Source organism: Ziziphus jujuba, chromosome 3 (genome assembly GCF_031755915.1).
Source record: "Ziziphus jujuba cultivar Dongzao chromosome 3, ASM3175591v1".
In the NCBI taxonomy this organism is placed as follows: Eukaryota; Viridiplantae; Streptophyta; class Magnoliopsida; order Rosales; family Rhamnaceae; genus Ziziphus; species Ziziphus jujuba.
In genome coordinates, this window is record NC_083381.1 from 26,501,388 (window position 1) to 26,528,730 (window position 27,343).

At 30.8% G+C, this 27,343-nt stretch overlaps 4 protein-coding genes across 4 annotated transcripts; all 4 read left to right on the plus strand.

The window, feature by feature from the left end:
* The first annotated feature begins 21 nt into the window (after positions 1-21).
* Positions 22-1,007, plus strand: LOC107407581 (uncharacterized). The gene has a single exon (XM_048477894.2). The coding sequence runs from the start codon at positions 364-366 to the stop codon at positions 877-879; it is 516 nt and encodes a 171-aa protein (XP_048333851.1). The 5' UTR covers positions 22-363; the 3' UTR covers positions 880-1,007.
* A 55-nt stretch (positions 1,008-1,062) lies between these two features.
* Positions 1,063-1,799, plus strand: LOC112490261 (uncharacterized; the record flags this gene model as incomplete). The annotated part of the gene is made up of 1 exon (XM_025069876.3): positions 1,063-1,799. A coding segment is annotated over one exon (603 nt), but the record flags the coding sequence as incomplete, so codon positions are not given.
* Positions 1,800-14,062: 12,263 nt separating this feature from the next.
* Positions 14,063-17,006, plus strand: LOC107407937 (FCS-Like Zinc finger 8). Its single transcript, XM_016015277.4, has 3 exons — positions 14,063-15,259; positions 15,380-16,269; positions 16,578-17,006. The coding sequence occupies exons 2-3, from the start codon at positions 15,416-15,418 to the stop codon at positions 16,681-16,683; spliced, it is 960 nt and encodes a 319-aa protein (XP_015870763.1). The 5' UTR covers positions 14,063-15,259; positions 15,380-15,415; the 3' UTR covers positions 16,684-17,006.
* A 5,420-nt stretch (positions 17,007-22,426) lies between these two features.
* On the plus strand, positions 22,427-26,935 carry LOC107409412 (folate-biopterin transporter 1, chloroplastic). The gene is made up of 9 exons (XM_048478215.2): positions 22,427-22,766; positions 23,441-23,697; positions 24,021-24,085; positions 24,186-24,348; positions 24,817-24,965; positions 25,053-25,301; positions 25,435-25,603; positions 25,728-25,820; positions 26,378-26,935. The coding sequence occupies exons 1-9, from the start codon at positions 22,505-22,507 to the stop codon at positions 26,675-26,677; spliced, it is 1,707 nt and encodes a 568-aa protein (XP_048334172.2). The 5' UTR covers positions 22,427-22,504; the 3' UTR covers positions 26,678-26,935.
* The last annotated feature ends 408 nt before the right edge of the window (positions 26,936-27,343 follow it).

Below are 27,343 nucleotides of genomic sequence, written 5' to 3' on the forward strand. Positions count from 1 at the left end.
GCACCTTACCAGATTTTGATCGATATTGATCATCATGATTGACTTCAATTTTGGGGTCTATGTTAAAATTTTCAAACAATATGATTATGCGACTGAAAACCAATCACAAACTCAACTTTTCATTTTCAGTTTTCACAAAAAAATAAAATAAAATAAAATAAAATCACTTCTCATTTTCTGTCAATTAATCGTGGGGACTGGGGTCCATGTAAAATTTTTAACAATATGATTATGTGTTTGAATGCCAATCTCAAACCCAACTTTTCCATTCTCTGTCAATTAATTGTGGGATCCATATTAAATTTTTAGCAATATGATTATGTGGCTGAAAGCCAATCTCAAACTCATAATTTTTCATTTCCTATGGACTTCTCAAGAATTTCTCTTCGTCCATTCAAGCTCTGTGATTCTGATAATTTCCTGAGATGGGCAAGTGATGATAGAGTAACACGGTATCTAAGGTGGAACACCATAACCACCAAGGAAGAAGCTTTGACATACATTGAGAAAGTTGCCATACCCCACCCTTGGCGTCAATCCATTTGTTTGGATGACCGTTCGATCGGATACGTTTCGATCAAGCCGGAATCCGGTGAAGACAAATGCAGGGCACATGTTAGTTATGCTGTGGGTGCAGCGTACTGGGGACAAGGGATAGTCACAGAGGCAATGAAGATGGCCATATCTGAGGTGTTCAAAGATTTCCCAGATTTGGTTAGGCTTGAGGCTTTGGTAGAGGTTGAGAATAGAGGGTCTCAAAGGGTATTAGAGAAGGTTGGTTTTCTTAAAGAAGGATTGCTAAGGAAATATGGGTATTGCAAAGGTGAAATTAGAGACATGTTTGTGTATAGTTTCTTATCAACTGATAATATTTTGTGATTGATTTTGGTTCTTCCCCTTTCTTAATCTTGAATTGTTTTCTTAATTAACCATTTTGTTAAATTTGGGATGTTACGTGGTCATTTCTCTTATTATAAGTTTGGAAATAAAATAATGCCGTTTATGTAGTGGGAATTCTTTTTCCAACTAATATATAAAATAGCCTGCCACTAGGCTTAACAAATACTAAACAACAACTCTGATATAGCATTGGAAAACAGCTTAAACAAAAAAAAAAAAAAAAAAAAAAAAAAAAAAAAAAAAAAGGCAAAAAGTTCATTGGAAATCACCCTCCGTCCCCTCAGGATCACCGACGCTGAAGACTTTTTGAAGTATGCAGGGGATGAAGAAGCCACAAAATTCACCCGCTTGAGGACTCTCACATCTAAAGAAGAATCAATTTCCTACATCCAATCCTATTGTATTCCACACCCATATTGCAGATCCATATGCATCAACGACTGTTGTATTGGATTTGTCTCCATCAAGCCAGAGAAAGGTGAGGATAGGTGTAGGGCCCATTTGGGTTATGGCATAGCTAGAGAGTATTGGAATCAAGGTATAACAACTGGTGCTGTGAAGATTGCAATCTCTCAAGGTTTTCAAGCATTCCCAGATTTGGTAAGGATGGAAACTTTTGTTGAGTTGCAGAACATAGCTTCTCAAAGGGTTTTGGAAAAGCTTGGTTTCCAAAAAGAAGGTGTTTTGAGAAAGTTTGGCTATAATAAAGGGGCAATTCAAGATTTGATTTTGTACAGTCTTTTGTCCACTGATCCTATTCCATGAACTAGTAGTATTGTCCTAATTTGATAATCTTTTTGTTGTTGTTGAAGTATGGAAATAATTGGAATGGTTGTGCAATTTTCTTATATTTTGATAATGGGTATTTGGAAAAATTCCTTGGCAAAAACTCTTTTCTACCTTTCTTTGTTACCAGTAACATGCAGATTCGAATTCATGGTGATGGCCAATTTATTACTTACCTGCTGTATGTTATTATGGCAAAGATCAGGGAACCCAATTATTTATACTTTTTGGACCAAAGATTGATTTGAATGATGATGCTCATGATTAGTTTGTAGGGGTTCATTTAGAATGGCCATATTTAAGGTGTTCATAGATTTTTCAACATTTGGTGATGCTTCTGTGGCCTTGGTAGACTTTTGAGGATTGGGGGTCTCAGAGATACTGCAAAAGATTGATATTTCTAATTGAAGGGTTGCTGATAAGTGTATGGGTTTTGTTAAATTAGGTGACATTTTTTTTGTCAATGGTTTCTTATTAACTAATAAGATTCTGTAATGGATATGATTCCAATCATTGCTTTCTTTTCAGATCACAAACCTACTTTATGCAAACTACTCTTTTTTTTTTCTTTTTTTTTTGGTTATGTGTGTGTGCGTATATGTGTGTGTGCGTTTCTCTTAAAAAATGTTTCTGCAAAGAACAAAGCAATTTTGAATAACCATGTCCAAGCCAATGCCTAAAATGTAACAAAAATCAGAAGTTGATCAGGTGGACCAAATTTTAACCCGAAAGTCCAGCACCTGCTTCTTTTCTGTACAATAATGTTGTTTAGGAAAATTTATGTACATCTAAAGCTTATGTTTGCTTGATTTCTACCGGTCCTTATTGCCAAATAGATTTCTACAGGTCCTTCTAATTAAAACAGCTTTCAAAAGCTTTTTTGCTTTTAAAACATCTCAGTCTGGTTTTATGCCACGTAATGCATAGAAACCACGCTTCTTTTTTCTTTTTTTATTTTTTTCTTTCTTGGCATTTTTAATTTAGGACTAATGGACTTTTTTTTTTTTTGGGGGGTGTAATATATGACTAATGTAGTATATGAAAATATTTTTAGGAAAAATTCCTGTATGCAAGATCAGAAAAAATAAAATAATAATCATAACAATCCTGTATTCTACAAATGGATCTCTCCGATGAAGAAGAATGGATAGTATGATGGGCTGCCGGAGACAGGCCCATGTTTCAAATTTTGGGTTTAGTCCAAGAAAGAAAAACGAAGAAAACAACATCCAATGGGAAATTTTGTTGTCCTCATTAGTGATAAAATCGTACTATATTGTTTTTTTTTTTTTTTAAGTAGTTAATTTTTTCACCTTCATTTTATTTTGCGTTAATATTTTTAAATAAAAAGGTATTATATCATTAATGGAAAGAAATTGGGTTAAGAAAAATGAGACATAAGATCTATATCCAACAATATCATATTTTGCATGTTCATATGCAAATTGTAGTAGCATATATAATTGTAACAACCCAGGTATTATACTTTTCAATTTAAAATATTGTTGTGATTTTTTCTTTTCTTTTCTTTTTTTCTTTTTTTCTTTTGCTATAATAAAAATATATATCCTATTTTTTATTGGGATTACAAAACAATTCTAAACTAAAAATGAGGAGAGAGCCACTCAGTTCCACATTCTTAAAAAATGCAAATATAAGAGGCTAAAGTATATAGCCAACTAAAAAGAAAATTATAGATTAATAGGTTTTGACCTTTGCAAATTAATCAATCAACAAGCCCAACCACTCTCACCACCTCCATGGTATTTTGTTATATTATATATTTTTTGATAATTATATTTAGTATAATATGATAGAATGTTTTTTATTATATATATATATATATATTATCGATATCACAATACGTAAATTTGGTCTACATCATTTCTCAATTGGTTGACGGGATACCTGAGGCTCGAAAGCATTTCAAATCAATACGTCATTCTTGCTTTTATATTAAAGTTTTTTTTTTTTTTTTTTTTTTTTTTTGGGGCTCCAACTTTCGATCTATATGTATAATATATTTATTATAGCCATTGAATTTTTTACCATCATTTGCTCATACTAAGCTACATTGTCTCCCATTTTATAGAGTAAAGCTTACGAAATCAGCACTTATCAAAACCTATCAATTCCTAGGAGCAAACTATTTGCAAAGATTTTTATAAATCTTATATGAGATGTCATATCAGATGATATGAAAGTTTTCTGCATCATTTTTTTTTTATTGTTCATGAACTGAAATTGGGTATCATGAAATCCCATGAGGGTCTTGATTGAATAAAATATTAGTTATTATTAACTAGATTTTTCTAAATTATTAGCACACATTATCTCTAAGAGTCACCCCCAAAGAAAATAAGGAAAAAAAAAAATCATAAGATTAGCAATCAAATGTAATCAATTAACTTCTTCCACAAAGATAGACCCACATAAAAATGCAATTGATGATGATTATAAATGGAGTAAAAGACAATAAATTTGTACTGGGCAAGTGATTTATGTACTTAGGATAATAAATGGAATTTGCTAATTTATTAGCAAGAAAACGACATCCAATTTGGCATTCACCTCTTTTAATTTCTCTCTCCTATTCTTTTCTGCTTTGTTTCCTGAACCTTAATTATGTGAGTTGCTGATCTTGTAAAAGAGATTAATGTTAATAATTAATTCTCATAGCATGGGCATCTTCTCGGTACCTATCTACTTTTTCTTTTTTGTCTTCAAACAACCTCTTTTTAGCAACAAAATTTTAATTTACACCACTAAAGAGTAATGGGTAATGATGTTTGAATATCAATAACACACACCCAAAAACCAAAAATATATAAAATAAAATTTAAAAAAAAAAATCTGTATTTTTATTTTTTTATTTTTTATTTTTATTATCTCTTTGAGAGATAATGATTGATGCTGCATCATCATCCACTGAGCTATATAAAGCTGTATTTATTGTTGTATTATTGGTTGTGACTTGTGAGTGGAATCACTGTAGTTTTGGACCTGCCTAGTTTTTTCCGCTACTACTGTACTCTAAACTATCGGTCCACTTATACTAGTCTACATTTAATGGGCCTTTGCTTTGGGTCCATGGTAATTATGCACTATTTCTTTCACTTAAAAAATAAAAATAAAAATAAAAATAAAAGGGAACATTTTATTTATCTATATTTCCAAAGTTTGATAAATTCATTAACGTTTTAAAAAATTATCATCTATATTATGAAAATTTGGAAAATTTCTCATTTACTACTTTTGTAATTGGTTTTTAAATTCACTTATAAAACTCTATTTTACTCCTTAATTTATAAATATCAAAACTTTATTTCATGATCTTTTTATATGATAATACATATTAAAATTATAATTTATATATTATTTTTTAATTGTTTTGTTTATCATTATATTAATGAAATTTATCAAAAAAATATTTTTTAATGTACACAATTTTAAAGTAAATAATAACTTAATAATGTAATATTTATTTTAATACATAAAGGTAAAATACAGTTTTCACAAATTAATTATCAAAAATCAACTTTTAATGTGATAAATGATAATTATTCAAATTTTAAAAGGATAAGTGATAGTTTTCAAATTTTGAAAGTACAAATTAATTTTCATTGAACCTTAAACGTGTGGATTGAATTTTTGGAAAAAAAAAATTGCTTTCAAATTTAGTAGAAAAATAATAAAGTCTAAAGCGTTTTGTTTTTTTTAATTTTATAGGTGTGTAATATTGGGGAGTAAAGTCATGTTTGGATAACTTTGATAGCTTTTGTTTTGCTTTCAGAGCTTCAACTTCTCCCAAAAAAAAAAAAAAAAAAAAATTGTGGAAAAGACACATTTCATTATTTTTTTTTCAAAACTTTTAAAAGAGAAATAATAAAATGCTTTTAAAAGTAATTTGCATTGAAAATCAAAATAACATTTTAGAAGCTATATTAAATAGTGCTGATTGAGCAAGCTTTGATCCATCAGCATCTGAGAAAAAAAAAAAAAAAAAAAGGTTAAAGGAATGAAAATACAGTTAATTAAATCAGACCATTAAAATCAAGTAGCTTTAGAAACGGACATCCCAATTCATAAAAATAAAAAAATAAAAAAATAAAAAAATAAATAAAAAAATAAAAAGAAAAGAAATGATCATCCCAAGGACAACGGCTACAGCGTCGATTATACCCCTGGGAATTAATTATGTACAGCCAATAAAATAAGAAGTAAACACGTGGGGAAATCAGAAAGGACATGATTGTTAGTGAAAAAAGGTAGGGTCCATGATGTGGTTAAGTGAAAAACCTATGGTAAAAGCGAAATCTGAAAAGTGGCCCCCATTGTTGGGCCCTACTTTGATCACTAATCAGCTTTCCCATGTGGCATTAAGGACAAGTGGAAGCTATTGCACCTACTGCTTTTACAAATTTTTTTTATAAAAATTTTATTTATTATTTTTAGGTGAAAGGTATGTGTCTTTTGCATGGAACAATGCGCGGAGACCGGTAATTGTTTCATATTTTATTAAATAAGATCAGAAAAATATATGAATATTGGATTGGAGAATCAAAACTTCATGATTGATATCTCATGTTTGCATATATGCGCATTACATAATTTATATACAGTAAATATTTTTGTATTTAAAATTTTTGCATGCACTACTGTGTTATTAAAGTTTCACACAGATTATTTAACACTCCATGTGCCATTATTTTTATTTTTTTTGAAATATGCCAATTAATTAATTAAACAGTCTTTTTCTTTGATCCATATAAAAAAATTTATAAAAATGAAGATTTTTTTTTTAATTATTTCTATTATATTTGCAACCAAACAATCATTTAAAAGATATTTATCATTGCATTACCAAAAAAAAAAAAAAAGATATTTATCATTGCAAAAAGAATTTACATGCTGATTAACTAAACTATATGAATCTGTATTATTATTTCGTTCAATGTAAATAATATTTATTTGGTGTTTTAACTGTTTGATTAACAAAATTCAACCCAAAAATATTGTTTGATTAACAAAGAAGATGTCAACATGAAAAAGTTTCGAATATAACAAATAGGGATTTATAAATTCTTTAAAAGGTAGAGCTATTTTAAATGTATAAAACAAAATGTTGTAGTAGGAAAAGAGCTGACAGAACAGCATGCCCAAGTGTCCTTCAGCCAATGCTGAGGTGGGTTGGATAGGGTAGGGAGGGTGAGAATCTATTTATGAGATTTTCAAATAGATGGCACTTTTTTTTCTTTCTTTTTTTTTTTTTTTTTTTTTTTTTTGGACAATACAGAAAGATGGCACTTTCAGAGAGCGTGAGTCTAGATAGGCAAATATAATTATTTTTGTTCATGATTTTTTTTGAATATTTTTGTTTAATGGGCTGATTTAGTAAAGAGTTACTGTTAGATTCTTGCGGTTACCAATTTCTTAGTTGTCTTTTCACAAATAAGCCTCCTACTAATGACTTCTATGAACCTTAAAGACTTCAATGAACCTTAGTACCAAAAAAACAGAGACTTCTATGAACCTTACCCAAATAAGTCTCAAAGATTTTTAAGTTTCAGCTCGGCTAAACCACTTTTTTTTTGTGAATAGCTCTTAAGACTAAACTGCACACTTAACGATAAACCCTTCACTCTTTTTCTTTTTTTTTTTTTTTTTTTTTGGGGGGTGGTGTCTACTCTTGGTCATCTCAAACCTTTTCATACACCCCAATGTCAAGTGGGTCCCGAATTCCCAATGCCTCACCGAATTACAGTCCACATCAATGCTAACGTGGAAAAAAGACCAAGTCAATGTGGGGTCCTTTGTGGGTCTATCTTTGAATAATTATACTTGGCCATTGGGGACTGGCGATGAGCTTTGATTAAAAATCCCTTTTCTTATACCCAATTTTTCGAACTTCCAAGTCCTCCTTTGAGAAGACATCCCAGCACCACAAACCCATCGGAAAAGGAAAGCCTAACAGGGAAACCCCAACTCGCAATAATAACACAAAAACAAAAATGGAGTACTTGGGTCCCCTTTTCTCATTCTTGTATTATAATAGTCTGCCATATAACACATCATATAAAAAATAAAAAAAATAAATATTAAAAAAAGTTCTTCATAATCTTATAACGTTTTGCCCCTAATTAATTAAGGGTTACATCAAAATCCTAATTTTACTAGCCGTCATACTTTTAGTGAATGTAATAGAGAGTTGCAGATTACTTAGCTAATCTTAGTTATAAATTTGGCTTAGGTTGCATGGGAAGGATTTTCTTCCCGTTAAGTTATAATTTAGTCTTTTGAGCTTTTAGGATCCCATTCTTATTTCTTTTCTTTTTTGTTTTGAATTGAAAAAAAAAAAAAATCCTAGGGCTTACATCATAAAAAATAAAAATAAAAATAAAATAAAAAAACATTAAGTTCAAAGTAATGAGACTGTTAGTTGAGTAACTGCTGCTTTTAATGGAAAAACAGAAGAGGTACAAAATCCTTCACAAATATCATAATCTTTCTTACAAAATTTTCCATCTCTAACCCTAAAGTAACTATCGCTGTCTTTCTTTACTTTGTTGCATAGTTTTTATTAATTAAACAATGCTTTTGCACCTTACTTAATGTTTTTCCTTAAAAAAATTTAATTAATGTTTCAAAAAATTGCCTTATATTGGATAATCTACAAGAATTAAGAGATCGTCCTTTTCTTTTGGCCAATAGGGAAAGGAAACAAGACAAACTGTCTCAGACTAACCCATCATGCTTTGATTTATTCAACCATTAATTAGCAAGCATCACTTTGCAAGCTATCCATCTGACTACATCGATCTATTTCCACGCAGTGGAAAACATATTTTACTTATATATAGTGTGTTTTTATGTGGGATTGATATAATTTAAAATGCTCTTTCAATTATTTTATAAATTTTTCTATAAATTAAAGGTTGTATGCACAAATTGATTAGCTAATATAAGATTTAGGTAACTTTAATTGCTTGATACCATTATATCTTTTGGATAACCGAGGATTATTATAAACCTAAACCTTTTGGTCGCTTAGAACAGGAGTTTGTGGTGCATTAGGTTCTAAGTTTTGGTGTTTTCTGGTTTACTATGTCATGGTCCTACTATACAGTACAGTGAGAGTAGTATAAAATAATATTCTTTGAAGTTTTGAGTGCAACGAAACATTTCTTTAGGTATATACTTATTATGATTTAATTAAAGAACAAACTATTTTATTATTAGGTAGTAACCCTTATGGAGCATAATTGCCATTAGAAAAGTTAGGACATGATTAAGCTCTTGTTTCTTTATGACGAATAATTGAGAAATTTTTATCTAAACAAAGTTCCAATATGTAATAATGATTTTGACTTATAATATTAATGTTTATAGTTTTGGGATTTGCCTAGAGAAATGTATTAAGAAATTTATGTATAACATGGAATTTAATTAGTTGTAATAATCGTATATAAGACAGCAATTATATGAACTTTGATATCTTGAGCCCATCTCAATTAATGGACAGATTATTTTTCTATTTATTTTTTAACTTTAAAATTTGCATTTATCAAAAAAAAAAAACAAAAAAAAAAAACACCCTTGCTTGATTAATTTCTATCAAGGGTTTGTTTATATACAATCAAATCCACTGGACAAGTTTTATCCAAAAAAAAAAAAAAGAAAAAAAAAAGTCCACTGGACAAGTTGCATATAGATATGTCATTATTGTTTTTTTTTTTTTTTTTAAATTGTTTGGCTGAGAGATACACGTCACTATGGGTTTGCGTGGTTAATTAAGTTGATTTGACATAGGTTGCAAGTATGACCATCAATGTATATCTTTACAAATTAATTATTATTATTTTTTGGTAATACAACTTAATTATTAGTTAATATATAGGTATTTGAGAGAAGAATATACATTGGAAATTATATATGCATTTAATAAACGTATAACCACTGTAACAGAGACGGACAGGGGAAGAAAGATAAAAAGAGGCCAAAAAGTTTGGTAGTTGTGAATATGCGCATGCATGAGAACAGAAATAAATCTCAGTATATAATAGTAGTAAAAGTAAATTATTTTTTTTTTGTGAATAGTAAAAAGCAAATATTAAGAGCTTAGCTAAAATAATTCAACACGCATACAATCATAAATACACATATATGCTCCCCAATTTACCCAAAATATATATATATATATATGCTCATCATTAGGGATGTCAATTTACCCCGCACGGTCCGATATCCGTGGTGCACCGCCTCTAACGGGCCAGTTTTTAGCTAAAATTCAGGGATGCAGGACGGACTCAGGATAAATGCCTAAAAATCGAGTCGGAAATGGGGCCGGAGACGGGAAATAATAACCCCGCCCCGATATATATATATTTATTTATTATTATTTTTTTTTTATAAAATTTCATTTATGTAAAATTATTTTTTTCTTTTTTTTCATTTATTTTTTTAAATATGTATTTTATTATAATTGTAAATTTGTTCTTTGATGTATTTTATTATATTTTTATTGCATTGTAGTTATTTTTTTTTATTTTAATCATAAAATAAATTTTTTATATAAATTTCTAAAAAAAATATCAATTAAAAAACAAAATGGAAAAAACTATCCCGTCCCGTTCCCATCCAGTAAAATCTCCGATCCCGCCCCGCACTTTAAAAAAGGAGGAAAATCGCTGAGATGAGATGTAAAATTTTCCACGGAAACAGAGACAGAGACGGGAACGGGATTTTAAAAATCGGTCCCGCCCCGCCCCATTGACATCCCTACTCATCATGATCAGTACATGAACATCTCTTCCACTATTTCACAAAAGAGGGGGAAAAAAAAAAAGTAGAGAAAAATCACTCTAACTTGAATGAACTGTTATTATTTTATATTTTTAGTATGATTAGAATTAAATATCAACCTCAAGGACTCTTATGCACATGATAATGAAATGAAAATCTAGATCCTCCAAGCATAACTAAGTCAGCAATCTTGAACTTTTTTAATTTTCCGATTATGATCTGTATAATTATTATTTGATTGGACATGTATATAATATATTTTTTTTTTGGCAAATCCTGGTAGGATCTTATTACCCACAAAAAAAAAAAAAAAAAAGAGTGCTGGAAGGATCTAACTACTTATTTCTTTTTGGGGAGAGCTGTTTCAAGACTAAAAAAATACAGTGCTTGATAAGGAAATTGAAATTTTGAACGGGGAAAAAAAAAAAATTATTGCCAATGCAACCCAGTTGACTAGCGACTAGTGACTGCTTTACACACACACATAAATGGTCAATTAAGCTTTTATTTTCATAGCGTTTTAGGGTAGGTTCTCTATCTTCTGCGAAATTATTTATTTAAGAATGACTTAAATAATTGACCTAATGCAGGAATATATTTCAAAGTTAATTGCATTAAATATTTTTGATTTATAGAACATTACAATTTAGATCTTTAATTTTTAAAACCAATGATTTATATCCTTAATTTTTAAATTTTTCAATTTTGGCCAAATAAGTAGGAGTCAATTCCATTCAAAGACTTGCATATTTAATAGATAAGAGTTTTGATCAATTAGAAAAAAACAAAAAAAACAAAAACAAAAAAGTTACCAATTTGTTTGGTTAAAATTGAAAATTGAAGCAATTCAAAACAATTTAAAAATAAAAAAATATATTATTTATACTTTTAAAAATTGATAGCTTAAATTGCAAAATCTACAAATTAAAAGTATCAAATATTTCTCAAAATTTTTTAAAATGAAATTAACTCTATAATTCATTAAATAGAAATTTATTATAGAGAAAAATAATGTAGAGGTTATTTTTCTTTTCTTCTTAAGATTCACATTTCTGATGACATACGCTTGTGCTTCGTCTTCATATAGTACTTATAATATATATATATATATATATATATTTTAATAGTAACTATGTTGATCAAGATGTTAATTTAGTCAAAACGGGCATGCCATTCATTATTTACCAATCAAAGAATGGGCCTTTTTTTTTTTTTTTTTGGTTGTTGTTGTTGTTGGGTAATAATCCAAGTCTGGGCATAGAGATACTGGAGAGTGTCAATTATATATGCATTGGGCAAAATATATCGTTTATCTATGCTATATATACGCACATATTGTTTCAGAGCAATAAATATATATGTATATAAAATAAGTTTGTTATATTAATTAAATTAAAATGCCTACGTAATAAAAATTTAATCATTAGATTAAAAACTTTATTATTTGAATTTAAATTGATATGGTAATATTTAACATTTATCATATCAAAATATCTGATTAAAATTAAGGTGATTAGAGAATTTTTGTATCTATTAAGAGATATATATTGATGTGTACATTAAAAATAAAACCTATATGATCTCACAGAATTTTAAATGCTATTCCAAAGTGCTCATTTTCCCATATTATATTTTGATATTAAAAAATATTTTTTTAAAGAATTGATATGTAAAATCAAATATGTCAATTAATGTAGGTCCCATTTTAATTGTTTATATCATCATATCTCCTTGAATAAAATATAAATAATTCGACAAAATCTGTTCTATATATGAATACATATATATATATATATATGCAATTTTTTACATGCATGTATATACACATTATCATCTAATAAATAATCCAGAATGAATGACTATATATTGGGGTTCAATACAAAAAAAAATAAAAATTAAAGTTAACTTTTTACTGCACTTGCATATAATAATTTGCTTTTCGGAAGATGTTTAGATTGTTATAGAACTAAGAACTTACATATTTGTCAAGATTTTTACAATGCAAAAATAAATTATTGGTATGGATAGAAAAGGCTAATACAAAGGTGTGTCAATTAGCTAGTTGCAACAAAATTTCAGAGGTGGCAAAGAAAAAAAGTTGATAAAAAATTTCACAATATTAATGAGTTCTTTCTTATAGTCTGTTTTGATTAAAAGCCGCAGTCCATGTGCATATTTGACCCCACAAAAATGTTCTACAATCTAGATATATCCCAACACCAGGACCCAAAAACACAAAACATTAAAAGGGTTTATCTGAACACATATCTCCATTTATTGTTTCTCTCAATTTCACGGACCTTTTCAATGGAAATTACTTGAAAATTTTGGGACTTTATAAACAAATAATTTTATGTATAGTTTCTAGAAGTCCTTGGTCAAGCTATTGACATGACTATTTTGACTCTTTCAAATCCCATTATCTCTTCCATTCCCTTCCTACAATTTTAATAGGAAAATAAAATATAATTTTTTTTTTCTTTCAATTCCAATATTGTTTATGCACTTTGAAAAATAGAAAGTTTTTCAACTAAATTTTATCAAAGTCGAATTAATGCAAGAGGTTATCTTTTCCCACTTTAAATATTATTATACTTAAAGATGTTAAACAAAATAGTGGACTAGCATATATCTACGGCATTATATAAAAACAAAGCTAAAGGCATCTTATAAAATAAGGACAACAAAGAAAAAAACAAAATAAAATTATTACAAGTTTGTTGGCTACATATTTTTCATCATTTTACACCCAGTGAGAAAAAAAAAATGAAAAAATGAAAAAGAAAAGTTAGAAAAAAGGAGGATATATATTATCCAAATGGTTGCTATTTGGTTAACGTAAAGCTATAAATAATTACGTTATGGAGGGCATGTTTGGTGTGAATTTGATTAAAGTTCAGACAAAAATACAACATTGTTCGGTCTCAGTAATTGGCAATGGTTTGTGCCTTGGGACTGTGATCACGGACCATAATTCACACTGTTGTAGCTATCATTTCCAAACAAAACCTTTGGATTCTCTGTACCAGTAATTTTCCAATCTTGCCCATTAATAATTCATCAGGCTTATAACTTTCATTAGGGTATTTCAGTAACTTAGTCAACTTAGTCATGATTGACTAGTTTTGATAACTCCATAAATCCACAATAATTATTTACCCAAAAAAAAAAAAAATCCACAATAATTAACAAATTTTTTTATTACCAAAAAAAAAAAAAAACAAAAAGAAAAGATGAAGATGATGATGACACATGATGTAGTGTGGGGCCCAGAGGTCGGACCAGGAATCCGGCCCCTCAACTGAAGTTAAGTGGGGCCCAGTATTAGGTTTACGTAGGATATGTGTCTTGGGGTTATATTACGATGGTATTGATCTACAGCACGGTCCGTGAACTCCCTTCAAATCAGAATAAAGTGGGACCCATCTTGCGGCTTAGATTTTGCTCAGCTAAAAACAAAAAGCCAAAATTACGCATGAATAGCTCAGCTTAGCTTAGCCGAGCCACTGATAACCTGAAGCCTGGTACTGTAATTTGAAGCAGTGACTGAGTGAGAGAAAGAAGAAAGAATATGTAGAGGCTCTGAAAAAATTTTCAGAGAGAGAAAGAAAAAGAAAATGAACGTGAAAAACTTGTAAAAGTGGAAAGTGGTGGTGGTTTTATCAAACCCACTGATTCCCATGCACACGCGTCTTTATAAGCATCCACCAACCCCTCAATCCCACGAGCTTTGTTTTTTTTTTTTTTTTTTTCTTTTTTCTTTTATAGTTCTCTCTCTCCCTGTTTTGCCTCTCCTTTCTCTGTCATTCTCTGCAACTCCATATCGGTTTTTTTCAGAATGATGATAGGAAAATGAATTAGTGGAGAAGGAAAAAAAAAAAAGAAAAAAAAAGCAAGAGTAAAAAGATAAAACCCACTAAGGAAAAAGAGAGAGAGAGAGAGAGAGAGAGAGACACACACACACACACAAAGCCATAGAGAAAAACACTGATCAATCTTTACCGGTCGTTTTTTGTTCTTTCATTACTGGGTTTTGTTTATTTTTATTTTTGTTAGGCTAGGATTTAACATTGTATTTTCTTTTTTCTTTTTCTTTTTTTGGGTTTTATTGATAATCTATATATATATATATGTAGTTAGATGTTGTCTGCTAGCTTTGTAAATGCCTGAATGGAAACAAATTAATTTTTGCTGAGGTTTATCATTAAAAGAACAAAAAAAAGGAGATAAAGGAGGAGAAAAATAAGGAGGAAAAAAAAAAAAGGAAAAGCTGATCAAAAACCAAAGAAAGGAACAAAAATACAAACTTTCTTTTGTTTTTCTGGTGTGTTCTCTCTGATGCATGCACGTCTTGTCCTTTGATCATGACTGGTGAGGTTCGCTTTGCATGTCTATTCTGGGAAGAGTGATTCTTTCTTCCTGAAAGAATTTAAGAGGATAAATAGAAGGGCGAGAAAGTCGGGGAAAAAGTGAGCTCTGTAATTTTCTTTTTATTTTTCTTTCTTTCTTCTTGGTCTTTTAGAAATGGAGGTCACTGAGTTCTAGCCAAAAAAGAGAGAGATTTATGGAACTTTATTTGGGATTTTTGGTTTCTCTGTATTTTTGAAATGGTGGGTTTAACTGTACTTCCATCTTTCCATCCACCTTTCTCTAAAATTCAAAAAGAAAAAAAAAAAACTTCAAAAATCTCAATTTTATTCAACTAATTGTGGAAGTTAAACGGTGAGAATCGATGGCGGTTTCAGGGTGAAAAAAAATCCCCTTTTTTCTGGTGAGCCTTAATTTTTGTCTTTGTTGTTTGAGCTTTATTTCTCATTGATATAATTGAAAGCTTTTTACTTTTTTGGTAATTTATTAATATATATATATATATTTTTAATTGGATTTACAGAAAGTCTGTAGCTTTTCTCTCTTTTGTTTTCGAGTTATGCTGAGGAAGAGATCTAGAGCAACTACAAGTAAGCAAGCTCTAATGGCAGATTTTAGCACTCTACCTTCTCCAACAGAGAAATACAGAAAACCCATTTCTTCTTTTTTCAGTTCTCCAAGGTTGTTCACCGGTTTCACTTCCAAAGGTTTCTCTGAAACTGAGGCTGTAATGAGCCCAACTTCCATACTCGATAGCAAACCATTTTCGGGTCTGAGAAACCCATTTTGGTCCGAAACAAACACCCCCAAAACTCCAGAGCCAGAAACCAGACGCTATTGGGACAAATTAGATTATAAAGGTATCGGTCTTGGCATTGTTGATGCTCTCAATGAAGAAAAATCTGATCAGAAACCATCCAAACCTGAAAGCCGAATGGTTCTATTTGGTTCCCAGCTTAAGATTCAAATACCTCCTTTGCCACCTTCTGTTCTTTCACTATCTGAATCCCCCAAATCACCAGCCGAATTTGGCATCAAGACAAGGAATTCTCAATTGGGTTCTTCATCCTCTGGTTTATCACCTCAGGGAAAGAAATCAGCATTTGGATCTTCGAACTCTGGCCTTGAAACTCCAAGCTCTCCAAGGGTTTTCACTGGTTCTCTCTCTGCTAGTGAAATGGAGCTTTCTGAGGACTATACCTGTGTAATAACCCATGGTCCTAACCCAAAAACCACTCATATTTTTGATAATTGCATTGTGGAAAGCTGCTGTGGTGTTGTGGGATTCTCTACAGGCAGGAAAGATAATGGTTTTGTCTCTCAAAGCTCAAGCTTTCCTTCTGAGAGTTTCCTCAGCTTCTGCTTCACATGCAAGAAGAACCTTGGGCAAGGAAAGGATATTTACATGTACAGGTCGGTTCAAATTTAAAGCAAATTTTTCTTTGTTTTAAGTTTTACTAATCTATTATATATTTCTTTTTCCAATTGTGCAAGTCATACTGTAATCGAATTGACTTTTGTTTTGGATTCTTTAATGGATGTGTTCTGCTGAGTTTGTGGGATATTCTAAATTCTGCTCAAGCGTAGGTGTTTGATAGTAGTAGAACTTGTAGTTTGTGGCATAATTATCGATTGGATTAGCTCTGTTTTGGTTATCAATGAAATAATCTTTATAGATTTTCAGGGTTTATAGCTAATTGTTATGTAATTTGTGTTCTTAGGGGTGAGAAAGCATTTTGCAGCTGTGAGTGCCGTTACAAGGAGATCTTGTTGGAAGAAGGAATGGACAAACTGGAATCTGATGGTGTTTATGGGGATTGTTCCTGATAGATATGGTTACGGAAAAAGAACTTCAATATGGATTTTTGCCTAAAAAAGAGCCCTACTTTTTAAAGGATAGTCTTTGTATCATCATTTTATACATCAAAGTGAAAGACAGATTACAAAGACAAAGATGGTACTCTGGATTTCTGGAAAACTGAACCTGATATCCTTCTCTCTCTTTTTTGGTTTTTCTTTACATATATATTTTTATAACCTTTGGCTTTTACTTTCTGCTACTCCCTCTTTGTAGAGATAGAGGGATTAAAAAGTCTGAGATAATATTGTAGCGAATGATTTTGTTGAATTGATAATTAGGTGATTGTTGATGGGTTTCGTCCACAGTTTTTGGGATTTTTGAAGTTTGTGATGATTATCTTTGACTAAAGTGAATATTATCATTGTGTATATATATATACACACACACACTAAGATGATTATCTTTGACTAAAGTGAATATTATCATTGTGTGTGTGTGTGTGTATATATATATATACACTAATTACCTTTTAAAAATAACCATGTAGGACCCCAGTTATACATTTCAAAGTATATTCTATTCTTTTCTATATGTTTTCTTTACCTGCTATGATCATCTTCCTTATTTTCAAAGCTTTGCACACTAATTTGTCATTTGTTTGTGGAAAAAAATATATATATATATTGTGATTGATTCAAAAATTCAAAGTTTAAACAGTATTTTTAGGTACATTCAAAGCTAAAACAGTTCAACGTGAGACGGAAGTCAAGTTTCATACTAATTGGATTCCTCTCTGTTTCAAAGAAAGATAAGGTTTTGAAAGGAAAGCAGAGTTGGTTTGTTGGTTGCACAAAATACAAAATAGAAATTTGATTAAAAGCACAAAAAAAAAAAAAAAAAATTGCGTGATGTGGTAATATCAATAGAAATTTTGACGAGCACTAGAACTCTGCTAGCCACTTTACCATATGCAAAGAATTTTGGTTTGTTGAGGAATATACAATTAGATCTGACAGATGAAAGATGAGTATTTTTGTTACTTATAATGGTGGGAGTGATTCGTATTCAGCCTGCAACTTAGAGTAATCAAGAGCCAAGACTTGGTTCGGTTTAAGTTATATAATGGTCTATTTTAGCGGTTTTATGGACTCTCCGGCTGCAAACTAATCTTCACTTTTGTGACAAAAAATCATTCAAATCATATGGTTTTCAAACTGTATGATTTGGTTCGAAATGATGAGATTATTATTTAGTATTTTGGGTCTTTTTTTTTTTTTTTTTTTTTTTGGTGAAAACTGGGTACTGTCCTATCCAACAATCATTGTGTATATAGTTTCAAACCCAGCTCCATAAGCATTTTCAACTTGTGAACTTTAAAACCCAATTTGAAATTCATGCAGATAATTTGGGTTTGTGTATATTCATTGGTGGGATAATCAAACTCACAGAAAGCCATTATTTGGTGACTAAAGATTGAATTGTCACAGCAAAAAGTTATCATGGTGAGGACTGGGAGCAGACCAGACCTGAATGTAGGTCCCTATTGGGCCCTTGGCCTGAGAAGACCGTAACAGGGACATGGGAGGAAAACATATTATGGGGACCATTTGGTTTTTGGAAGCATTGAACTAAGATTTTTCCTTTTATGGTAGTAAGGATTGGTGGCGCTGCTCTGCCTCTCCTCTGTTTTTCTGTCTCTTGTAATGATGTATCTCTATCATAAACGTAGGCCATCGTCAAACAGCTTCTCTTAGATGCTTAATTGGGGAAAATATTATATAACATATTCTGAAGCTGTATCATAATGTAGGCCATGGATTTCTTAAGTGACCTATTTTGGAATTTATTGAACAAAACGTAAAGAGTTTTTGTCCTGGTTTTTAAAACTGCTACTTTTTCTTTTATTATATGATATGAAAGTTTTTATTGGAGGATGAACCTAAGATTTAAAATATATGATATTTCTGGATATTTTTTCGATATTTTCATTTTTTAAAAGGGTCAAAAAAAAATTTAAGTTCGATATAGAAATGGATAGAATTTCCATAATATCTATTGAAATTTTTGAAATTTTGACAAAATTTTCATAAAAAATTTCATAAAATATCTACATAAATTCTTAACAATTTGATTAAAAAATCTATAATTTTCATGGAAATTTCTGAAATTTCCATAAAATTTCTATTGAAATTTCAAAAATATCTTTGGAATTTTTTAATTTGTTTAAAAAATTCATAAATATTATTAATATTTAGTAAAAATTTTTATCAAATTAACTTCATTGATAATTGTTTTACCCTTTAGTTGCTTTTTAAACATTTAGTGATATAAGCAAAATAGAATGAATTGAATTGAATAACATTAACAAGCTTTACTTATTTATTGAATATCGATAAAGCAAAAATACAAAGATTGTAATTATATTTTTGAACCTTGGAAATCTTATTATCGGGAATATTTGTTTTGCAAATGTAAATAAATAGATGATGAAACATATACATGTGAATTGTGAAATAATAATGTTTGTTTGAAAAATAATGGAAGATGATGATGAAGAGGACAATCAAATGTACCAATGGATTATAAATGTTCATTTAGATGATCATGAAGGGAATCCTGATCCAAAGATTGTTCAACAAGCTGAAAAAGAGAGAATAAATGTTCAAAAAGTGATTGCTGAAGAAGTAAATTCTAGTAGTGATAATTAATTTCAAAGGCTTATGAGAGAGCCAACTAGAACTACTAGTGCTTTAGTTCCATCAAGTGGTACATATTCACAATTTGAGATTTTTAGTAGTCACTCTAGCTCCAGTGGTGATGAAGATAACTTCAATAAATTATTTGAATTAGAAGTTAAAAGAGGTAGTGGTAAAAGGAAATCAACAACTCAAGAAGTTGGATTAAGCCCATTTACTGGTGCACAATATTACATACATGCAACACAAGATGAAGATCATGGACGTAGATATGCAGGTTAAGGGTTCGGTGCTGTTGGAAAAGACTACACAGGTAAAGAAAAATCTATAATGGAGATGTCACAACAAGAGGAAGATTCAATTTCTATGAATTTTGGATCTGAGAGTTGGAAGTCATTTTGATAATACTTATTCAATGGATATGTAGGGAATATCATCAAGCAGCAACTCATGGGTAACATCTTAAACTCAACTATCAGAGAGTAGTAATTATACACATAGTCGACCAATAATACAAAATTTATATGGTTGGCATATTAATAATTATATATATGCAAAATTATTAGGGAGATACATCTTTTCATAACTACTTTTCACATTTCACATCTCAAAATCAAAATGAGGAAGAAACCGATGATTTTCAACCATCCAGAAGTTCTATGTGATATTAAGATGACATTTATGAACTACAATGTAATTATAATAATCGTTTTATATATTTTAGTTAATAAATAATTTTATTATATATGTATTTTTTTTTATATATTTTTATTAATAATAATTTATCTATGATTATTAATGCTCATTATAAATCAATTTACTAAGAAGAATATAACATCCATTTAATATTTTAACAAGTTTTATAATTAATTTGATAATCAATGGATTAAATAAACTAATTTTAAAGTTTCAATAAAAATTTTCACTTTTTAAAATAAATTTTCATCATTTTTTATAATTTTTTATCGATATTCGATATTTTTTTATATTTCTATGGAAATTTTCGTATTTTAAACTCTCGATATTTCCATCGATATCGATTTTTTGAACCTTGGATGAACCTTGGACTTATGATAAATTTTGAGCAAAGTGTGAATACAGTAAAATCGATAATATACATATATGTGTATATATATATATATAAATGTAATGGGATTTCAAACTCTACTATGTAACATATTCTGAAGACATATTCTGAAGCTGAATCATAATGTAGGCCATTAGATTTTAGTGGCTTATCTTGGAATTTATTGAACAAAACATAAAGAGTTCTCGTCTTAGTTTTTAAAAATGCTACTAACTTTTTCCTTTATAATATGATATAGAAGTTTTTATTGGAGGATGAATCATAGACTTATAATGAATTTTGAGCAAAGTGTGATTACAGTAAAATTGATTAGTTATATATATATATATATATATATATATATCAAAGTCATGGGTTTCCAAACTCTACCATATAAAATATTCTGAAGCTGAATCATAATGTAGGCCATTAGATTTTAGTGGCTTTTTTGTGGAATTTATTGAACAAAACATAACGAGCTTTTGTCTTAGGTTTTAAAAATACTACTACCTTTAACCTTTATAATATGATATTAAAGTTTTTACTGGAGGATGAATCTTACACTTGTAATGAATTTTGAGTAAAATGTGATTGCAGTAAAATTGATTATATGTATAGTGTATATATATATATATATACATATTATATCTATATATATTTTTAAACTATACTCATGTAGATATGGAATTAAAGGAAAAAAACTGATAGGGTCTTAATTTTTTTTTTTAAATTGATTGAATTTTAAGAATGTTTGAAGAAATTGTTGTAACTTTACATTTAAATGCTCACTAATTAACCTCCTGTCAATAATAATAACAATAAAAAGGACCTTCCCGATATCTCTACTTCTTTACAAAATATATATTAACCTTGATGTAACTCTAAAAATTAAAATACTCACTAATTTCTTCTAAATAAAAAGCACCCACATTCTTTGCTACTCGGAATATTTTGTTAACTTTTTTAAGCATTTGGCAACATAAAGTTTCCTTTTTATCATTTGTGTACAGAAAAAGACCAATAATGCTTCAATAAAATAGGACATTGTATGTGGCAATCAGTAGGCTGTTAAAACACAAAATTGAGTGAAGGAAAACATAAAGAGAGTGACAAATAGACGAAGAAAAGCAGAGAAAGATTAGAAAGGATAAAGTGAAAAAAAAAAAAAGAAAAGAAAAAAGAAATGTCAAATGGGTTATAAAGATCAATGACTTCCCAGCAATGCTTAGAGGTTATCTTTATTCCAAAATTTCTACTCAACCATATTGCAAAGAGCTATTGGTTTAATATTATCAAAAAAATTTTTTTTAAAAAAAAAAAAGAGCTACTGGTTTCATTTTGCAAACTCTCATGGAAATTGGAAATCAATTCCTCCATGGGCTAATGGAGCTACAGTCATGCCTCATTAATTGGAATTTGGAATCCCTTTTTTTTTTTTAAAAAAATAATTATTAATATATATATATATATTAATATATTTTTTTTTTACCATAAAACCAAGTTCAAACAAAAAAAAGAAAAGAAAATTATTTATTATTATTATAATTATAATTATTGTGGAATGAAATTAATAAACAACATTTCTTTTTCAAAACCAATATTTCATTTTCAAAACAAATTTAGTTAACTAAAAATAACATGATAAAAAAAAAATGTGTTATCTATTTGAAACATGTTTTGAAAATCTAAAAAACATCAAATATCATTTTGTTTTGAAAATTATAAAATTCTTCCGTTCCAGTATAAATGCACAAAGCCATCCTCTTCTTTGTCCAACTCATCTCGCTGCAATGTTTAACTTGACAGAGAGACTTAACAAAAAAGAGTTCTTGATCGGGCTTCCACATATTTTGTGCGGGAGCCCATTTCCACTCACAAAATCTTGATTGGGCCGGCTCACAGGACCCATTCCATGTTCAAAGACCATTCGTTTTACGCGTGTCTGTTTCGTGGCCAGTCTTCGTTTTTTGCACCAGTTCGTACCGGGGTAATTACGTCATAAAGTACGGAAATGCATTAATTTCGAGGGGAAAAAAAAAACAAAAAAATTCGTAAAAGGAGGCGATAGGCTTTGGTAGTACAAAAATGTATAGTTTAATGGCATCGACAACATTTTGTTCAATCTCAATCTTGCCCTCGCAAAATCAAATTTTGTCCTTGGTCTCCTTCTCACCGTCTCTCCTCCTAGTTTCTCGGATCCGCCGGAGACCGGAAACTCTCATTTCCGGGTGGTCGCTCAGAGGAAGAGCTCGTATCAAAGCCCGCCGGCGTAACCTTCCGCCACGAGATATGTCCGTCGCTGTTCCGATGTCGTCTTCGCCTCCCCAGCGAGACTTGGACGACGAACCTCTGAATAGTCAGTCTTTCTTCTTTACTCTCTCTCTCTCTCTCTCTCTCTCTCTCTCGCTCTCTCTCTCTCTCGAATTACCAATCAATGGAAATTTATTACTTTTGTTTACTTAATTATGCTTTAATTATTGGATTTCGGTTGCTGTCGATCTGTTCTCTGTTTGGTTGCTGAGGAAAAAAAAAAAAAAAGAGAAGACTTTTCATTTCAGTGTCAATTTGATTCGTTTGTGTTGTTGGGTTCATGAGATTGAGGTCTTGTGAGTAGTTTTGTTGATAATGGAAATGAAGGTTAATTTAGTGTGGTTAAATGGGTTTTGATATTTTGGATTTGTTGGTTTATGGAATGGCTTTGGATAATTGTAGTGAAAGCGAGCTTCAAAGGTTTAGCTTCAGTAGTTGTTGCCCCCCAATAATGTGGGTCCCTGCAAAGTAAAATTTGGATGTGATCTTTAACTTGCAGCTGGAAGCTTGCTTGTTTGATTTATTAAATTATTAAATGTTTGAGCTTGATTTTAAGTTTTTTAATGTTTGAGTATGAGGGTACTTTTACTTTGATATTCTTTTGTCATAGTCAAACTTTGATAGCATACTTTAAAATTCACCTTCTTTCTACACCCTTATTACTTGCTTGTCCTAGGATCGTTTAAATTTGTTATGTTTTTCCTCTTGTTGCTTATGTTCATGCTCGATTAGGTGCAGGAAATAGAGATTTGTTAACCACAGATATGGAAGGAGAGATGTCCTCTACTAGTAAAACGGTTTCTCGGAAAAAAAAATATCGAAGAAGCTATATGACATGCTTTGGGGTGGATTTGTCCCCAGACAATATTGCTGTTGCTATGGTATATTTTGTTCAAGGTGTTTTAGGCCTTTCAAGGCTTGCAGTCAGTTTTTACTTGAAAGACGATTTGCATCTAGATCCTGCAGAGGTATGTTACCTCTACATTTATGACTCCGTTTGTTGTGGTGGGGGGTTTTGTTATATTATTACTAGTAGTTCATTTTCTTCATGGAATAACTACTGGCCGGTAAATTGTAAAATGGTTTTTGGTAGTGTTAGATGTTTTTGCTTTTCTTGGACATTATTTGTATTCCTTCATGGTCAAGAAGCATTTGTTCTCTGGATTGACTACCTGATACAAAGCATATTTTAGATGAGTGTGTGGCTTTAAATAACAATAGGGGGCTTAATTAAGTCCATTGTATTTGTTTTTTATCTTGAAGACTGAAAAAATTATACCTGGTTGACTAGACAGCTGTGATATCTGGCTTTTCTTCACTACCCTGGCTTGTTAAACCACTTTATGGATTTATTAGGTGCGTTTAATTTCTTTCTTATCTCATTTCATTCTCCTCATTAACGAGTAGCAGTATCTTTATTCCTGTAATTTTTGAAGATTTCTTTTGGTTTTTGAAGCGATTCTGTCCCACTTTTTGGCTACCGAAGAAGGTCATACTTGATCTTATCAGGGCTTCTTGGCGCACTTTCATGGAGTCTAATGGCCACGCTTGTTGACAGCAAGTATAGTGCTGCTTTCTGCATACTTCTTGGGTCTCTTTCGGTTGCCTTCTCGGATGTTGTAAGTATATTTATGAATCTCTTTTTGTTAATTCATTATGGATCTAGGTTAGGTTCTCCAGTATGCACTGTAGGGGTCAGGTAGTGGACTATATTTCCATGAATGCAGTTCTTTGGTACATAACAGCAATATGTGCATGTGACATTTGGGCATGTTAATATGTGTATTGTTTTCTTTGTTTTGTTTCTTTTATTGTTCTGAATTGAAATTTGAATTTTGATACAATGCCTCTCTCACTTATACATACTTATGGAGACAAATATATCTATATATATATATATATTTATTTATAGATATATATATATATATATATATCGAGAGAGAGAGAGAGAGAGAGAGAGAGAGAGAGAGAGAGAGAGACCACAAATATCTCATAGTTGAAATGAATGTCTCTTTAACAGTTTACCTTTGGGATTTCGTCCTGTCCATTTCTATGGCCTATGCAATTGAACTATTAGTATGGTGTAGGTTGTTGATTCCATGGTTGTAGAAAGGGCTCGTGGTGAATCCCAAAGCATGTCAGGGTCTCTTCAATCCTTATGTTGGGGATCCTCAGCTTTTGGTGGAATTGTGAGTTCATACTTCAGTGGCTCCCTGGTAGATGCTTATGGTGTGAGGTAGATAAGATGGTTCTCGTATGAATATAATTTCCTGTTGTTGAGGTTCAATCAAAGAAATCACTCTTTTTTATAGTAATTTCTCAGGTTCGTTTTTGGTGTCACGGCATTGCTACCACTGATGACATCTGCAGTTGCTCTTCTTGTAAATGAACAGCGTCTGCTAGGTCCAGCAAGGGGACAGATTTTGGCTGGCCCAAGTTTCCTTGAAAACTCAAAAGAGAGCATTATTGAGTTGTGGGAGACTGTCAGGATGCCCAATGTTTTCCTTCCCACGATATTTATTTTCCTGTGGCAGGCAACACCACATTCAGATTCTGCCATGTTTTATTTCACGTATGCCAGTTTTTTTACTCTACCTTACCTTGCTTTCTGTTTACTACATGTGTTATGATGCAGTGATGTTTTTTCGTTTGTAAAATTGTAGTAAGCATATTCTTCAATTTGTAACAAGATATTTTTTCCACAGCACAAATAAACTTGGTTTCACCCCAGAATTTCTAGGACGTGTCAAGCTTGTTACATCGGTGGCGTCACTGGTTGGTGTTGGCCTATATAATGGATTTTTAAAAAATGTTTCTTTACAAAAGATTTTTCTTGTAACAACAATTTCTGGTTCAGCTCTTGGGATGACTCAGGTTTGTAATGACTTAGTTTTTGGCTTTGCTATCAAATATTTACCTCTGAAACAACTGTCCTGAATAAAAGTTGCTTTTGTTACTGTTTATCATTATCTTTATATTTGTTTCTATTTTCATTCAGGTTCTACTTGTTACCGGATTGAACCGGATGCTTGGTATAAGTGATGAATGGTTTGCAATTGGAGATTCTTTGATCCTAACAGTTCTTTGTCAGGTATGCATTTGATAGAAATTTGTTTGCCCTGATATGTTTTACACTAAGTATTTTGGGTTTCATTTCCTACCTTTGTGCCACTTTCCTTGATCTAGAATACAGAAGTGAAGGATTATAATTGTGAATTTCATGTTACTTAGAAGGAAGCTTTTTAATTACTTATGGAAACTAAACTCTTCTCAGTTTTCCCTTTAAGACCTTGATCCAGGATATTCTTTATGGCTTTATGTAAAGCAAGGAAAAAGACTATGTGCATAAAGCAGATGCCTACGTTGGTTAAATATATATAAAGTTGTAGGTTAAATTAAGCAGATAGCCATGTCTAATTGGCTGTAATGGCTTCCTTCCAATCTTCTAGTCAAAGCCTTAAAGAGCATAGGTGTTTAGGTTCAGTGATTTTTAAATATGCAAATGTGACTACCAATGTGCGTAAACACTAAGCAGCCTTAACTGTTTCTAATAACACTGTTTCTACTGCTCAGTTGTCTTTATATTTTTTTCTGCATAAAACTGTGGTAATGAATCTAGTGCAATTCTAATTAGTATTTCTGTTACAGGCCTCATTCATGCCTGTTCTTGTACTAGCCGCTAAATTATGTCCAGAGGGAATGGAAGCCACACTTTTTGCAACTCTAATGTCCATATCTAATGGAGGGAGTGTTCTTGGGGGACTAATAGGTGCTGGTCTGACCCAGCTCTTTGGCGTCACCAAAGACAGATTTGATAACTTGACCTTTTTGATAATCCTATGCAACCTTAGCTCGTTGTTGCCTTTACCACTCCTTGGCCTTCTTCCGCAGGATAATCTAGATGCTAAGCCAGAGGATAGTTCAGATATTGAGATGAAGTCTAATTGAGTATAAGTTATCTGTCGGTATCTCATTCAAGGTTCGGTACACCATCCTTTCAGTGATTGCCTATAGATAATTGTAGGATTTTTGGTCCACTGTAGCTCACCAATATGAGATTTCTGTATATATATATATATATATATTATAACATTAACATGGAATTTGTCTTTCACACGACAAAAGTATAAACTCGAGAGGTGCAGCCTTTTAGCTCAAAAACCTGTTGTTGTTGAATGAGAATGACGCGATCTAAGTTTGCTTATTTGTGCTATAATGTCAGTGCTTGTTAGTGATTCACTAATCTGCCAAAACCAAGCCTACGGTGCCTAATAGCTGAAATGGTTAAAACAAGAAAAATTAGATGTCACATTTCCCTTGGGGATTTTGAGGCTGCTATTCTCACTTGCGTGGGAAAATTAAACTACTTGTCTAGAAACTTGGGGCAATTTATTGTTAAACTAAGTTCCATTATGGGTTTTGGAAGTATAATTTTAGATGGTTTCAAAAAAAGTTAAATTTTAGAAATTGTGAAAGTATTAGTTAAAGTAGATAAAAGCCAAAAAACTCTAGGACACTAGATGTGTATGTATACTACCCTCTCATATAGGATTCCACACCCTACACCCTATATGAAAAAAAGAAGGATGTACATACAACCACTTTACTAAAGCT

What these genes read in the sequence shown, in the direction of transcription:
- LOC107407581 (XM_048477894.2), top strand. Translation starts at nt 364, where the DNA reads ATGGACTTCTCAAGAATTTCTCTTCGTCCATTCAAGCTCTGTGATTCT.
- LOC107407937 (XM_016015277.4), top strand. Translation starts at nt 15,416, where the DNA reads ATGCTGAGGAAGAGATCTAGAGCAACTACAAGTAAGCAAGCTCTAATG. An exon ending in AAGGATATTTACATGTACAG is followed by an intron (nt 16,270 to 16,577) that starts GTCGGTTCAAAT and finishes TTGTGTTCTTAG; the next exon opens with GGGTGAGAAAGCATTTTGCA.
- LOC107409412 (XM_048478215.2), top strand. Translation starts at nt 22,505, where the DNA reads ATGTATAGTTTAATGGCATCGACAACATTTTGTTCAATCTCAATCTTG. An exon ending in CCACTTTATGGATTTATTAG is followed by an intron (nt 24,086 to 24,185) that starts GTGCGTTTAATT and finishes TGGTTTTTGAAG; the next exon opens with CGATTCTGTCCCACTTTTTG. An exon ending in GTAGATGCTTATGGTGTGAG is followed by an intron (nt 24,966 to 25,052) that starts GTAGATAAGATG and finishes GTAATTTCTCAG; the next exon opens with GTTCGTTTTTGGTGTCACGG.